General features: G+C 54.3%; 1 protein-coding gene across 3 annotated transcripts in view; it reads left to right on the forward strand.

Moving 5' to 3' along the window:
* PML (PML nuclear body scaffold) overlaps positions 1 to 6,849 on the forward strand; it is a 42,745-nt gene extending 35,896 nt beyond the window's left edge. Inside the window, exons 8-9 of one of the 3 annotated variants that reach the window (XM_057723296.1) lie at positions 2,209 to 2,359; positions 3,411 to 6,849. In XM_057723296.1, coding sequence (XP_057579279.1) covers positions 2,209 to 2,359; positions 3,411 to 4,195 — 936 coding nt within the window. In that variant the 3' untranslated portion in view covers positions 4,196 to 6,849. Of the gene's footprint in view, positions 1 to 2,208; positions 2,360 to 3,410 lie in introns of those variants that run through there. The other 2 variants (XM_057723301.1, XM_057723308.1) reach the window with 2 other exon arrangements.
* Positions 6,850 to 13,388: the final 6,539 nt, after the last annotated feature.

Genomic DNA, 13,388 nt, shown 5'->3' on the forward strand with positions numbered 1-13,388 from the left:
GTCTTCAGTAAGTTCAGGACAAAGGATATTTCCATGACTATAAAAGAGAAAATGAACCCAGGACCATGGGAGGTGCTTAAAAAATGAGGTTCTCATGGCTATCATAAATGACCCTGGTGTACAGATGGGGGAGGTTAGCTCAAGGTTGCAGCTGTGCTGCTCTCCAGGGAGCTCAGCTCTTGGAAGAGAATATCTGAAGAGAAGAGTCTGGCCCTACATCCTGAAGAGGCAGTGCCAGAAGACAGATGGAAACACACGGGGCCACTGCGAGGGCTTCTGCAGTTTGGAACAAAGAGGAGAAGGAAGAGGGGAAAGCCCAGCATACCGTGTCAGTGGGTGGCAGAGAGCACTTGGCCAAGGGAACAGCTCTTCAGCCGAAGCCCAGGGGAGGCCATAGCAAGGGGAATCCAGCTCTTTCCACCGGCCCAAGTGTGAGAACACCCCTGCGTGGTGATCAGAGCAGTCACTGGAAGATTGGAAACAGAAAACAACTAGATTCTCCCATGGAGGAAGAAGGTGGCATCTCCTGTCTACCAGCTAGCAACTTTAAGGAAGACTCCTGGAGAAGGCTGCTTCCACGGGGGCAAGGGAGCCGTGACAGTGAGACAGAGACTCAGAGCAAGACATGCCAGATCAGCCTTCCCTGCGTGGCTAAATCGAGGCTACAGATATGCAAGGCGTATCTTTTGTCAAATTAGGGCCTCGGATATAAAGTTCCACAACTCACAGGCTGCTCTTAGCAAAACCAGCTCTAGATGGACTCATAGTGAAAGTCTTTTTCTACCAGTGACTAGGAGGAAGTTGGTGAGCATGGGGTAGGGCTATGAAATGCAAATAAAGTAAAAATCAGCCACTCTCAGGACAAGCCAGCACATTTTGATTGTGGTTAGTAAAGACTTTGCTCTTGACTGAAGTTTTGGTAAAACAAATGTTTCACCTGGAGAGTGGAAGAGCCTAAGAGAGGATGCTAATTCTGCCCCAGACCAGGAACGTTAGTCAGAGGCCAGAGTTCGGTGAGGCCGTCTCCATCAACCACCAGGGGCAGTCCCTAAGGGGAAAAGATGGAGGCCTGCTCCCAGCAGTGCCCCCAGCCGGCCCTGTGACATTGACCGTGTCCCTTCCTTCTGGTGTCTGGTGAAAGTCTACAGGGGGCATTCACAGGAGGTTCTGAGCAGGCCACCAAAGACTGATGTCGAGCTTTGGCAGGTGTGCAAATGATAAGCAGTTAACTCTATATTATGAAAGGCTCCACCCCTCTCTTTAGCCCCAGCCCAGGGTTTAAACTCAGAGCCAGAGCCCTTCCTCACCCCCAAGGCCTTTCAACGGTGTTCTTGCCTTGGTGCTGGAGAGAACAGAGCCTCAGGTGCCAGCCTGGAGGAGCGCCAGCCTCTGGCTTCCCCAAACAGCCATCTCCTAGACATCAAATGATGGAGGGCCCCCAGGTTCTGAGTCTTGTCTCCAGTGTTCTCACAGCCGGGCTCTGTGTGTCCCCCTAGATGTGATGTCCCAGAGGCCGAGCAGCTCTCCCTTCTCCTTTGTGCAGGACACTGGGGCCTCAGCTCCCTTGGGGGACAAGAAAAGCCAGGAAGCTTGCCCCTTCCAAATAACACCTGAGGGTCGAGATGAGCCTCCTTCCCTCTGTCCCAAGTTCAAGATGTTTGTTCTGAGTCTGAACAGAGAGATGAAGCGAGGAGCAGACACATCATACCCCGCCCACCTCGGCACTGGCAGCGTCCCTGAGCCTCCGCACCCAGCCCTGCTCACCCACGTGCACGCTCACCCACACAGTGTCACACTTTCACACACACTTGTGTCAACACAGGTCCACAAACCCACACCCCTCGTGCACACCCAGAGGCACACACACACATTTCCATTCATTCCGACACATTTTTCACACACACTCACCCTTGCCCACGTGATCTCATCCTACTCAGACACGAATGCACAAGCCCCGGTTCACACTCACAACCCCACACATTCTCATCTGTTCATGCACTCGCTTGGAAACCCACCCTCCCTCTCCCAGTAACATGCCCCCTTTGGGAGCACACAGATGCCCCCGCCACACCCGTGTGCTTTTATCCCCCCCACCACACACGTGCACACACAAGTATGCACACCGGCTCACGGGCGCAGGCTCCCATTCCACTGTGCTCCCTCTCGCCCCCAGCAGACCCCTGACCTGTTAGTTTTTCTGTGTTGCAGTCCTCCCGAGAGCCGGCTGACAGCAGCAGCGAGTCCAGCGATCTCCAGCTGGAGGGTCCCAGCTCCCTCGGGGTCCTGGATGAAAGCCTCGACGACTCCCAAGCGGAAGACAGGCCCCTGGTTTTCTTTGACCTCAAGATTGACAATGAAAGTGGGTTCCCCAGTGGCCACCCCCACCCCTTTCTCGCGTAGTCCCTGAGTCCCCCAGATAAGTGCAGGCAGAGCCATCTGCGAGCCTGGGAGAGCCCTGAGCTCTGCCCGATGGCTGCAGCCAGAAGGCGGGTAGAGCACTGGGCCTCCCCTGGGCCTCCCAGGTGTCTGAACTTAGTTCTTTGAATAAGGACGTCTGCTTTGACCAGTGCCTGAGGCGTGAGGCAAGAGCCTCCCTGAGTTCCCGCCCCCCTCACCCCTCACACAATGTGAAGGTTGCTCCTGTGAGACCAGCAATCCAAGCACAGTCTTAGGCTGTGACTGCACACTTCTGAGTACAGGGCCCATGCGTTCCACAGTAGCTGCACAGGGAGGCCAACAGAGCCAAGGTCACAGAGAGATATGACCCCTCCTCCTTGAACTCCACAGTGTTCGCCCTGGCCCTGCAGAAGGCCAGGCCCCGTCCTGTGGCCCGGACTCAACGTGGGGCCAGCCCAGGCAGACGGAAGCAGCAGGTGTTTCCATAGGATAGGGAGGCAGTTTGCAGACCTCACTGGAAGATTCTAGGCCATGCTGTGAATGGAGTGGACCAGGCAGGTGTGCTGTCTGACCCAACGCTCTGACGGCTGGGTGCCTTAGCTACGTGACTGGTGGGGTTGGAGGCCAGGGGAAAGGGAGTGAGGGCTAGGCAGACACAGTGACTGGTCTCAAGGGTAGGTAGGTGGAGGCTGGCAGAAGACAGGCAGGAGCAACCTGGAGCAAGAGGCTTTAGCGAACTCGGACAGGTGGCAGGGCAGGGGGCAGCTGGACTCCTAGCAGGGGAGCAAGGTGTGGGCATGGAGGACAGCCCCACCTGCCCTTCTAACCCTTGTCCCCATCAGAGCCAGGGTCAGAGCTGCATTTGAGGCTGATGTTTGGTTCCTGCCAGCAGGCCCCACCCAAGGTCTCTAGATGGTAGGGTCGGCAGCCCTAGAGCACCAGAGCACCCCCTGCTCCCGGCGGTGCTCCCTGGTGCCCTTGGGGGCCTCACGCTGCCCTTCTCTCCTGCCCAGCCCAGAAGATTAGCCAGCTGGCGGCCGTGAACCAGGAAAGCCAGTTCCGCGTGCTCATCCAGCCCGAGGCCTTCAATGTCTGCTCCAAGGCCGTCTCCCTGGAGGTGGGGCTGCAGCACTTCCTGCACTTTCTGGGCAACATGCACCAGCCCATCCTGGCCTGCTATAAGCTGTGGGGGCCTGGCCTTCCCAACTTCTTCCAGGCCCTGGAGAACATGAACAAGCTGGGGGCGTTCCAGAATGCCATCTCAGGCTTCCTGGCCACACTGCCCCTCATCCGGGAGTGCGTGCCTGGGGCCAGCAGCTTCAAACTCAAGAATCTGGCCAGGACCTACCTGGCAAGAAACATGAGTGAGCGCAGCGCCCTGGCAGCCGTGCTGACCATGCGCGACCTGTGCAGCCTCCTGGAGGTGTCCCCGGGCCCCCAGCTGGCCCCGCACGTCTACTCCTTCAGCAGCCTGCAGTGCTTTGCGTCCCTGCAGCCCCTGGTGCGGGCAGCCGTCCTGCCCCGGGCCAAGGCCCGCCTGCTGGCCCTCCACATGGTCAACTTCAAGGAGCTGCTGACCGCACACCGTCGTGACCCGCAGGGGGGCCTGAAGAGGTACAACCGCTTCCTGAGCCTGCACATCCCCTCCTCGTCCCCCAACCAGGCTGTACTCAACCTGCAGGCTCTAGGCACCTACTTCGAAGGCCTGCTGGAGGAGCCGGCCTCGCCAGGGGCAGAAGGCATTGCTACCCCTCTGTCTGACCCCAGCTTGGCAGAAAGGGCTTTCCAGCAGAGCTGAGAGGAGGGGGGTGACTGGCTTGGACTCTCTGGGGATGAAGTCCCTGAGCCAGGCACGGCCCATCACAGCATTCCCAGGTCCTGGTCCCCAGTTCTCCTTTGTCATTTGGTCCAGAATCAGTTCTCCTTCTCTGGGACCAAATTCCCCTTCTCTAAAAATCCCACGGAGACGTTTCCAAAGCCAAGCAGCCACCTGCCAGGGGCCAGCAGATCCCTGTGCGGTGCTCCCAGAGCACGGGGGAGTTAGCTCACCAGACCCCTGGCCCCTCCCCTTCAGGTGCCAGAAGCCAGGAATTCCCTGGTGAAGAAGGCCTGGCCGCTGGACTCTCAAAGTAGCCTCCATATTGCCCCAGCCACCCGACTCCCACTCCCAAGGGTGTTCTGGCCGCTTCTCCCTGACCCCTGGCCGTGGTCCCAGGGGACCTGCTGACGGCACCCGCAGACACTGCCTGCAACACCAGCGGCCCCACAGGTACCGAAGTGCCTTTCAAACCAAACCATCCCTTATGGATTTGGGTTCTCCCAGCCTTTGCCTGCCCGGAGGCCTGCTCTGTTCACCTCCCCTCTGGAGCATTTTCACCCCCAAAAGGCCTCCTCTCAGCAGAGGCAGGGGCTGCTGCTCCACGCCTGTCCCTGCATCCAGACTGTGACCCTTCCAAGCGCACGTCCCTCCTCCTGGCCACGCAGGTGCCTCCCCCTGGTCGAGGCTTTCCCTTAGCGCTCTCTGCACTGCCCCCGGCCCGCAGCCCTCCTGAGGTGTGTCCTCCACCCAGCACTGCTCTCAGTGGAGTCCAGGGACCTGCAGCATTGGAGTCTCTGGGGTGGGGCTCGGTGAGGTGCTTTAGCAGGTTCTCCAGGTGATTCTGGTGCCTGCCAAGTTTCAGAACCATTGCTCTGATAGACTTCCAAGGAGAAGCAGTGTGGAGCAGCAGAGAAAGTCCTGGCTCTGGCCCTGACTGTGTGCTTTGAGTGAAAACCAGGAAAGGGCCCCTTCCTGAGCCCCCATGTCCCCACCTATAAAATGGGCTGATTAGTCCACCTGGTCGCAGAGCGCGCATCCAACTCTGCTGTTCTGGGGTTTTAGGAATGAACAGCAGGCCTCTGAGGCAGTGGTCTAGGATGTTTTCATTCTTGAGCCCTTGGCCCCAGCCTTGTGGTCACACTAGAGGTCAGCAGCAGGACACAGGTAGGTCAGACCAGTCTTGTCTGACTAGCAGAAGCACTGTCCCTTCCTCCCTGCCCCTCTCCCATCCCTCTTCCTTGGCTCCCTGATACTGGGATGCCTCCATGGCCTCAGCTTTCAAGTGGGTGAAGGCTGTGTGCCCACACCCCTGCCCCCATCCAGTGGGGGCCCTGAAGGCCCACTGAGGGATCATCTAGGAACCTGCTGCCACGTGAGAGTACTGGCTCTCACAGTGAACTCTGATGCATTTAAAATAAGATTTCTATTTAAAGTAGGCGCTGGCTCTGAAGCTTAGGGAAACTGGCTGGTGGGTGAGGGGAGGAAGGGGCTGCAGCCTCTGTCTGGCTGTGATGACCATCTTGGCAGTAGCAAGGCCGCGCTTGGGCCACGCCTTGTGGCATCTTCCCCCTGAGTCCCACCCCGGGACTGAGCCTGCTGATTTCCAGCTCCACGCTCAGCCTCGCAATGCTTTCTGCCTTCAGATGGAGCTGATCACAAGTTTTATGGCAAAGGGCTATTGCGCCTCTCTCCACTGTCACAGGCTTTAATAGAGATGTGAATCTTCAAAGCCTGATGCACCAACCACAAACTCTGCCCAGCCCACCCCAGGAGCCACTGAGCAGCCTCTTGCCTGGTGAAGGGGACACTTGCTGGCATAGCTATTCTTTGTGGGGGGATCTTTCTGGACTCAGCAGAGCTGAGAGCCCCATATTGCTCAGTGCCAAAGGCCTCAAGGATATAAACTCCAATTCCCAAGTGGGGAGACCGGGGTGGGCCTGGTCTGGGATCATCTCCTAAAAGGGGGGGGGGGGCACAGGGAGGGAAAAAAAGCACCAGCTTCAAAAATTACCCCCTAGAGGGAGTCAGGGACCAGAGCCCAGGGTATGTAGGATCTTTACCTCTGCCCCCTGCTGGATAATCATGTACCCTGGATGTCACAGATGGAGTTCTCATGAGTATCTGCAGGGATTCCCTTGGCACAGACAGGGTAGGAATTAGCATCCCCCTGGCCTGGGTGAGGAGCCAGGTAACGTGATTTCAGCAGTGCCACCGCCCATAGCCCCACCTACCTGTCCCAGGTGCCCAAATTCCAGTCCTAGACTTTTAGTCTCTAATCACAAACTCAAATATGTCTCCTGTGCTTCATCTTTGAATTCTGTCTCAGGTTTATCCATGTCAACTGCTCACAAGCTTGCTAGGTTAGAAGTCAGGACCCTGAGTTTCCGTCCTCACTCAGTGGCCTCTGACTCTTGTCTGGAACATCAAACTCCCTGATGCTCAGAATCCGACTCTAAAATGGTACAATATGGGTTGTTTTTACCTCATAGGGTCTTGTGTGAACCAATGAGAAAATGTTTGTGAAAATAGCCTTTTAATGTATGAAGAACCGCACATATAAGATCTTATTTTACTGACAACCAAGATGACTGTGTTGTTGCTTTGTAAATTATAGAAAATAAACAGATACTGGATCTTAGCAGACAAAGGACTTGATCTTAGCAAACACAGGACTCGCCTGCCCTGCCCCCTCCCCTCATCCAGCCCTGACCAGCCCCGCTTCCACCCTTCTTCCTACCCTAGACTCACTCTGACTCCTAGTCCCAACCTTGACAATTCTCCGTAACTCAGAGGTGACCCTTCACCCCGCACCTCCCTTCACCCTCCCTGCTCCCACCTCCTCTGACCTCAGGCTTGTCTCCACCTCACACCCCGGGTGCCCCAGCTCCTATACCTAGAGTAAGGGGTCCTTTCTCACCTCTCTTCAGTCTTCGCAATTAAAGGAACTACACAGCTAGTGACATCAAATGTCAGAGCGAGCCGAGCTGGAGCGGCTCCCAGACTCGCCAGCAGAGGGCGCTGCAGCCCCACGGGGTCGGGTGCCGAGGCTGCGGCTCCCCGCGATGGAGAGAGGCGGTGTGTGGGGTTAAGGCTCTGGGTAGCAACAGTCTTTTCCAAAGCGCTGCGCATACTTCGGGTGGTGTGGGAGGGATGTTTAGGTAGATGGTGCATGGAGAAACATTTTTAACCTGTAAACGGCTTTGTATTTATTGTAACATCTATTTGAAAAAATATAGCCAGTCTATCAACACCATGATTTCTGGAATATAGTTGGTCAGAATGATGCTAAAATGGGATTCTTTAAAGGTCTAGTTAAAAGACAAATATGGAGTAACTCCAAGCTCAGAAGGAAGCCGGGTATAGCAAAACTTGTGACTGCGGAAGCGGGGGACTTAATTTTGGGAGATACTGGGCTACCAGGGGCGTTAGAGTAAGGATTATAGGTGAAGATTAGAACTAAGGTGAGGGCCCAGGTTAGAACTAGAGTAAGATGGGGTGGGGTTCGCGGTCGGCATGAGGCCTAAGGTTAAGATTTGGGGTTATATCAAATTTAGGGTCACATTTGGTGATTAAGGTTAGGAATTGAGTTAGGAATTTAATTAGGAATAGATTTGGATAGGGACTTCCCCAGTGGCCTAGTGGTTAGGACTCATTGCTATCACTGCTGTGGCTGGGGTTCAATCCCTGGTTGGGGAACTGAGCTCCCGCAAGCCTCGCTGCATGGCCAAAATAAATATTTGAAGAAAAAAAAAGGAATGGAGCTAGAGTCACTCTTCAAGCTACAGGTGTCACTTTAGCAACACAAATGTCTATGAAATTGTGGACAGATGGGCAGGAACTTCTGGGGAGGGCCCCCTAATACAGAGCCCCAAGTGTCGTCAGGTTCCCTTCCCATCCTCTTCTAGAAGCACCCGGCAGGGGTTCCACCTGAGCTCACTGAACCCTGGAGAGAGTGCAATGACCATCCAGGCATGAAAGCCTCAAGGCCAACCAGGTAAGTAAAGCTCCCAGCTAACGACTGAAAGATAACTACACGCTGGACACTCTTCTCATTCAGCACAGCTAACCTCATTTACTCTCCCCAGACAGCCTGTGCCATTACATCCTCATCCTCATTCTATCCCGGAAGTGGGGTAGGGGTTGGGACAGGAAGGTTGAATAGCTTGCTCCAGGTCATTTAACTTGAATGTGGTAGAGTTGGGATATGGCCCCCAGGGAGTCTGTGTCTACACTGGAGCCCTCTGTGGCCCACACTGCCGGGTGCATTGCCATGCGTTTGAGGGGTGGCAGGCAGTTTTCCACTCTCTCCTTCCCGTGTCCTCCTGGTCTGTTTATCTCACATGATGCAAAAGGCAGACCCCAGAAAACTCACACCCCAGCCTTCTGGTCCCAGTGCTTGAACTTATCCTAATTCTATTTTTTTCTTTTTTCTTTTTCTTTTTTTTTCTATTTTTTTTCTTTAAGGACAGTGCTTCTCCAACTTTTTTGCCTGTTAATTGGCCCCCCTGAGGAGACTTTTTAGACAAATTTTTTCTAGTCATGACTCCCCAGTGAAATGTTAGTACTGTGATTCCTTAGGATTTTCTACATGTAAGATTAGGTCATCTGCAAATAGAGGTCATCTTACGTCTTCCTTACACAGATAAACTGTATATCTGTTTATGTTCTGTGGTCCTTTGGAGGGTCAGAAACCATTGGAATATCTAAGGTTGTTAGTGCCCTCTCTACCCTGGACCAATTTTCATCCTCTCTGGGGTAATATTGCCCCTGTTGAGAATGCATGATTTAGGGTAAGGCCCTATCCCCAGTTATAATGCAAGTAAGACGTATCATGGTGGGAGTTAGCCCCTCCACGTGGCTCAGTTCCCGGGTGGGGATGAGGTGAGAATAGGCTACAGGGAGATGAGAGGGAACATGGGCAGGGGTCTCTGAGGACACACTTCCCTGGGGTGGCCTTGGTCCTGGACTCAGTCCCAGGCCCAGGAGCCTGGGGCCAGTGAGGAACGGAGGCAGCACCATCATTTGTTTTTGTCTCAGAATCCAGGTGACAGCTCCAAACCTTTTGGACCTGAATAAAGCAGATGCCTGTGGAGACTCTATTGGGAGAACGGTCTGGAATTTCAACTGACTCCCCTTCTCAAAAACAAAACAAAACAAAAAAGTTTGAAAATCTCTACCACTCCTACAAAATGCATTTGCTGCCAACAGAGGGAAAAATTCCTTCATTCTTGGCTCAAGGAACTTCCTTAAACTCAGTCCAGAAGAATTCTTTCAAAGACCAGCTGCCTGGACTATGCTAAAGTCAGTTTACAAATATTATAAATATCCCAAACTTGATAGCCAAGCAGATTACAAAAGCTGGCTAGCAAACCACAGAAATTTTCCACAGAGCTATCCAGCCAAACAAGTGTGATAGGAGATATTGCAAAATCCAATGGCACTTGTCTGATTGTCTAAAACTGAGTTCTTTGTGCATACAGAGTGCAGAGGCCTGGAGGTAGAATTTACCCAAGGGCTGACTCTCTCCTCGAGCTCTACAGCCATAAAGCCCTGGCTAACACCACAGTGGACTGATTCTAGAGTAAATCAGACCAACGAAGGAGGAGGCAGGGGGTGGGCAAGGCTGGGCCATGGTGGCAGTGCCCTTGTTGAGTCTGCTTGGGGCAGGGAAGGATGCTGAGTAGTAGTTAGGACATGGGCTGTGGAGGAACCTTGTTCAAATCCCAGCTCTGCTGTGTGACTTTGAACAAACTACTTAGCCTCTGTGGTCTTATATGCAAATTGGGGGTAACAGTGCATACTTAGAAAATTGTGAAGATTAAACAAGAGACATAAGGCACTAAAGTTTGTGAATTGGCAATCCTCAATAAAAAATAACGGTATACATCCAACGCCACAGAGGAGAAGGCATTGTGCTGACTCCCAGAAAGCACTGTGGGCTACTCCCCTCCAGTCCTCCCTCCCCTCCCCCCATTCTGGTTCCAGTCCATTTAGGATTTGGGTGACTGTCCCCAACTCCTTCTGCTGGTACCTCTGTCCCCATCTCTCCAAACCTCCTCCGCTGTCTCCTCTACCCTAGGGTCACCCTGCAGGCTGCAGGCTGGAGGGATTTACTACGGTCGCCTCCCTCCTCGGCCCCCACCTGGCTAAGAGACACAGCCATCTGCAGGAAGGTCACTTTCTCACAGCACCAACAAAGATGTGGGTTGGATAGAGGAGGTCCTGGGAGAAGCAAATAAATACATCAAGTTTCCAGCTGGGTCTGGAGATAAGGGCTCGGGGAGACAGGCTGAGGTATCACAGGCGCTGCATGGGTTTACCCTTCCCAGCCTGTCCATGCTGGTTTTGCAGGCGGCAGGAAAGCTTATTTGGGGAACTTCAAAGGGGACATTGCGGAGAACTGTGGGGGGTGGGGGTGAGGGACTGTCCCTCCTGGGGAGATGAATTTGGTAGGGACGGGTCTGATGAGGGGGAATGTGACAGATCTGAGCTACTGTCCCAGCTGAGGCAGGTAGGTGGGGAGGGATGATTAGCTCCAAGGCACAGGAGAGGAAACAAACCAGGAATAGAGAAATTTTCCAAAAGTCTCACAGGAAGTCAGTGGCAAAGCAGGTGCAGCCCCACCCCTGATCTGCTCTGGATTCTCTGACACTGAACTCTACCTGGTTGTTAAAAAGATGTGACCATTAGAACTGGACTTGCGTGGGTGCAGATTGGAGGCACCTCTGCCTTGCACCAAGGCCCACCTGAGGTAGGGCTCTCCTTCCTCCAAACCTCTGCCCCAGTGGCTACCTGGCTGGGGACAGCATATTGCAATTAGGGACTGCTCCAGTTCACAGCACAACCTTGGTCCCTCCCAGACATGGGCACGGCTCTGCTTCTGGTGGCCACGAGCCCTGGAGGAGGACTACCTGGGGCTACTACAAGAGGCCTAAAGTAGGGGCACCTGTCCCACTCCAGAAACAGCTGCCCTCTGCCATTGGAGAGGCCACATCTCCTGAGAGTCTTAAGGGCTTCCTAACCAGCAAGGTCAGCGATGGCCACCGAGCTCAGCCTACCCTTAACCAGACTGCCCTGGGAGGGCATCTCAGAGAAGCTGCATGCTGGGGGGCATTTCCCAGTCCTACCTGCTCTGCGACCTTCCTCTTGGCCTGTCTTCTCTCCAATAAAGCAGAGGGGTAGGGAGAGAGGGTAGCTCTGATGCTCTGAGACTCCGGACAGCTCCCTGTCTGTCTTTTGTCTAAGACAAGTGCAGGCTTCAAAGAGTCCTTCCGGCTTTGGCCCCAGGTGACCTGATGGAGCAGATGGAGCCCGTCCAAGGGACACTAGCCTCCCAGAAGCCCCAAAGTTCACGCACACAGAATGTCTGAACATGCCGGGAGGTGCCAGAGCCTGTAAGCACTCTTAGGGCAGAGACAGCGTCTGCCTGCTTCACAGGGGCACCCAGGCCAAGCCGGGCACCTGGTTACGTACGGGGGACTCAGGGACTACTCGTGGCATGAATGGTGCAGCACACCCGTGTCTGCGTGCCCATCCCTCTGCTTCTGTGTGCTTTACTTCTGACAGCTCACACCTGTGACTTTCTTCCGAGGCCTGCCCTTCGGCTACTGGAGCCGACTGCCTATAGGCACAAAGAGAGCAGAAATGCTGGGAAGTTTCTGTCCGGGGGGTGGGGGGGCAGTCCCTAGGGAATGTCTGACTGCCCTGTGTCTGTGGAAGCCAAGCTTCCCTCCCTAAAGCGGGACAAACAATGAGATGTGGTTATGCCTAGAGCCTCCTGGGATCAGGCTGAGACCGCCTGAAACCGCACCCTGGCTTGGCTTCCTCGCCTTTCTCTCCCGCTTCCCTTCTCCCTGGCTGGTTTCTGCTGAGGCATTTCCTTACTAGATCACTGGTGTGAGAATCCTTGTCTCAGCTCTGCTTCTGGGAAACCATATCCAAAAACAAATGAAAAGCCTGATGACGGCAAGAGACTGAAGATACCCAGGAGGAAATTCAATTTAATCCATGCCGCCATGTGCCCCCATGGGCTTGGATGGGGACAGTGGATGCGGAGACCCTGGGTGACCCTCCAGGAGCTTTGAGTCTGAGGGCTGGAGGAGGAGGAGGAGATTCCCTGGGCCCTGCCCTTGTGGGCTCTGCTGGGGACCACACTGGGTTGGGGGAGGGAGTCTCTGACTGCATATTTCTTGTGACCTCTCTCCAAGTCCTCTGATGGCAGCAGGCAATGGAGAGCAGAGGGCCCCAGAACGGAGAGGAGTGGCCTCAGCTGTTGGAAGGGTTGTGTCTCCCTTCTGCATCCACCTCCACCAACCCCACCCCATCAGCCAGGGAGCCCCTGGCAGCCTTGGCCTTTCTTCCTGGTCCTACACACCAGGCTCTTGAAACATTCATTGATCAGATTTAATCTCTAATCACATCATCCCCTCTGTCCCCCGACTCCTACTATGTGAAGGACCTTCAGGAAGTGTTTTGTAGCAGGACTCCCACTGCCCACAGAGTTGTGAGTTGTGTGCAGCAGTTTGGGGGAAGGAAGGTGGGGGGGGGGGGGTTTAGCTCCTGGGCCCAGGTGTGCTGAAGGCCTCAAGAGATGAGGCAGGCTGCAGTGTGGTGGGAGTGAAAACAAAGAAACTGTCCAGGGGCATGAGGAAGAGGGCAAGCAGTGGTCCCCAGACTTTCTGAAGACCTCCTACTGCAGGAAGCCCTGGCAGATGCCTGCTAAATGCCCCAATTCAACCTGCAAACCCGCTTCTCAAGCCACATCTCAGGACAGCTGCCCTGAAAGGACCTCAGAGTACATCTAGCCCATTCTTCTACCTTCGCAATGGTAGTGACTTAGAATGAGAGAAGCCAAGGAGTTGCTTAAGATCAGACAGCAAATTTGTGAAGCTGGCAGCTTTGTGCTGCCTCCGCATTTTTCAAAGACCAGCAGAATTCTTCCTCCTGTTTTCCACCTTGACAATAAAGTGCCTCTCTCCTCTGCCATGGTGAGGCAGGTTAATAACAAAAGCAGGGAAGGAAGAGGCAAACAGAAGAGAATGCAAGCCTCAGGGAATAAGTAACTTATGGCCTCTTTTACAGAGATCCTGCCATAAACAGCCCAGACATCTGAGTCAAGGAGATAAGGGAAAACCTAACTTCTGCACTCTGGCCTCTGTACCTTGCCCCTGCC

Source organism: Hippopotamus amphibius, chromosome 2 (genome assembly GCF_030028045.1).
Source record: "Hippopotamus amphibius kiboko isolate mHipAmp2 chromosome 2, mHipAmp2.hap2, whole genome shotgun sequence".
NCBI lineage: Eukaryota > Metazoa > Chordata > Mammalia > Artiodactyla > Hippopotamidae > Hippopotamus > Hippopotamus amphibius.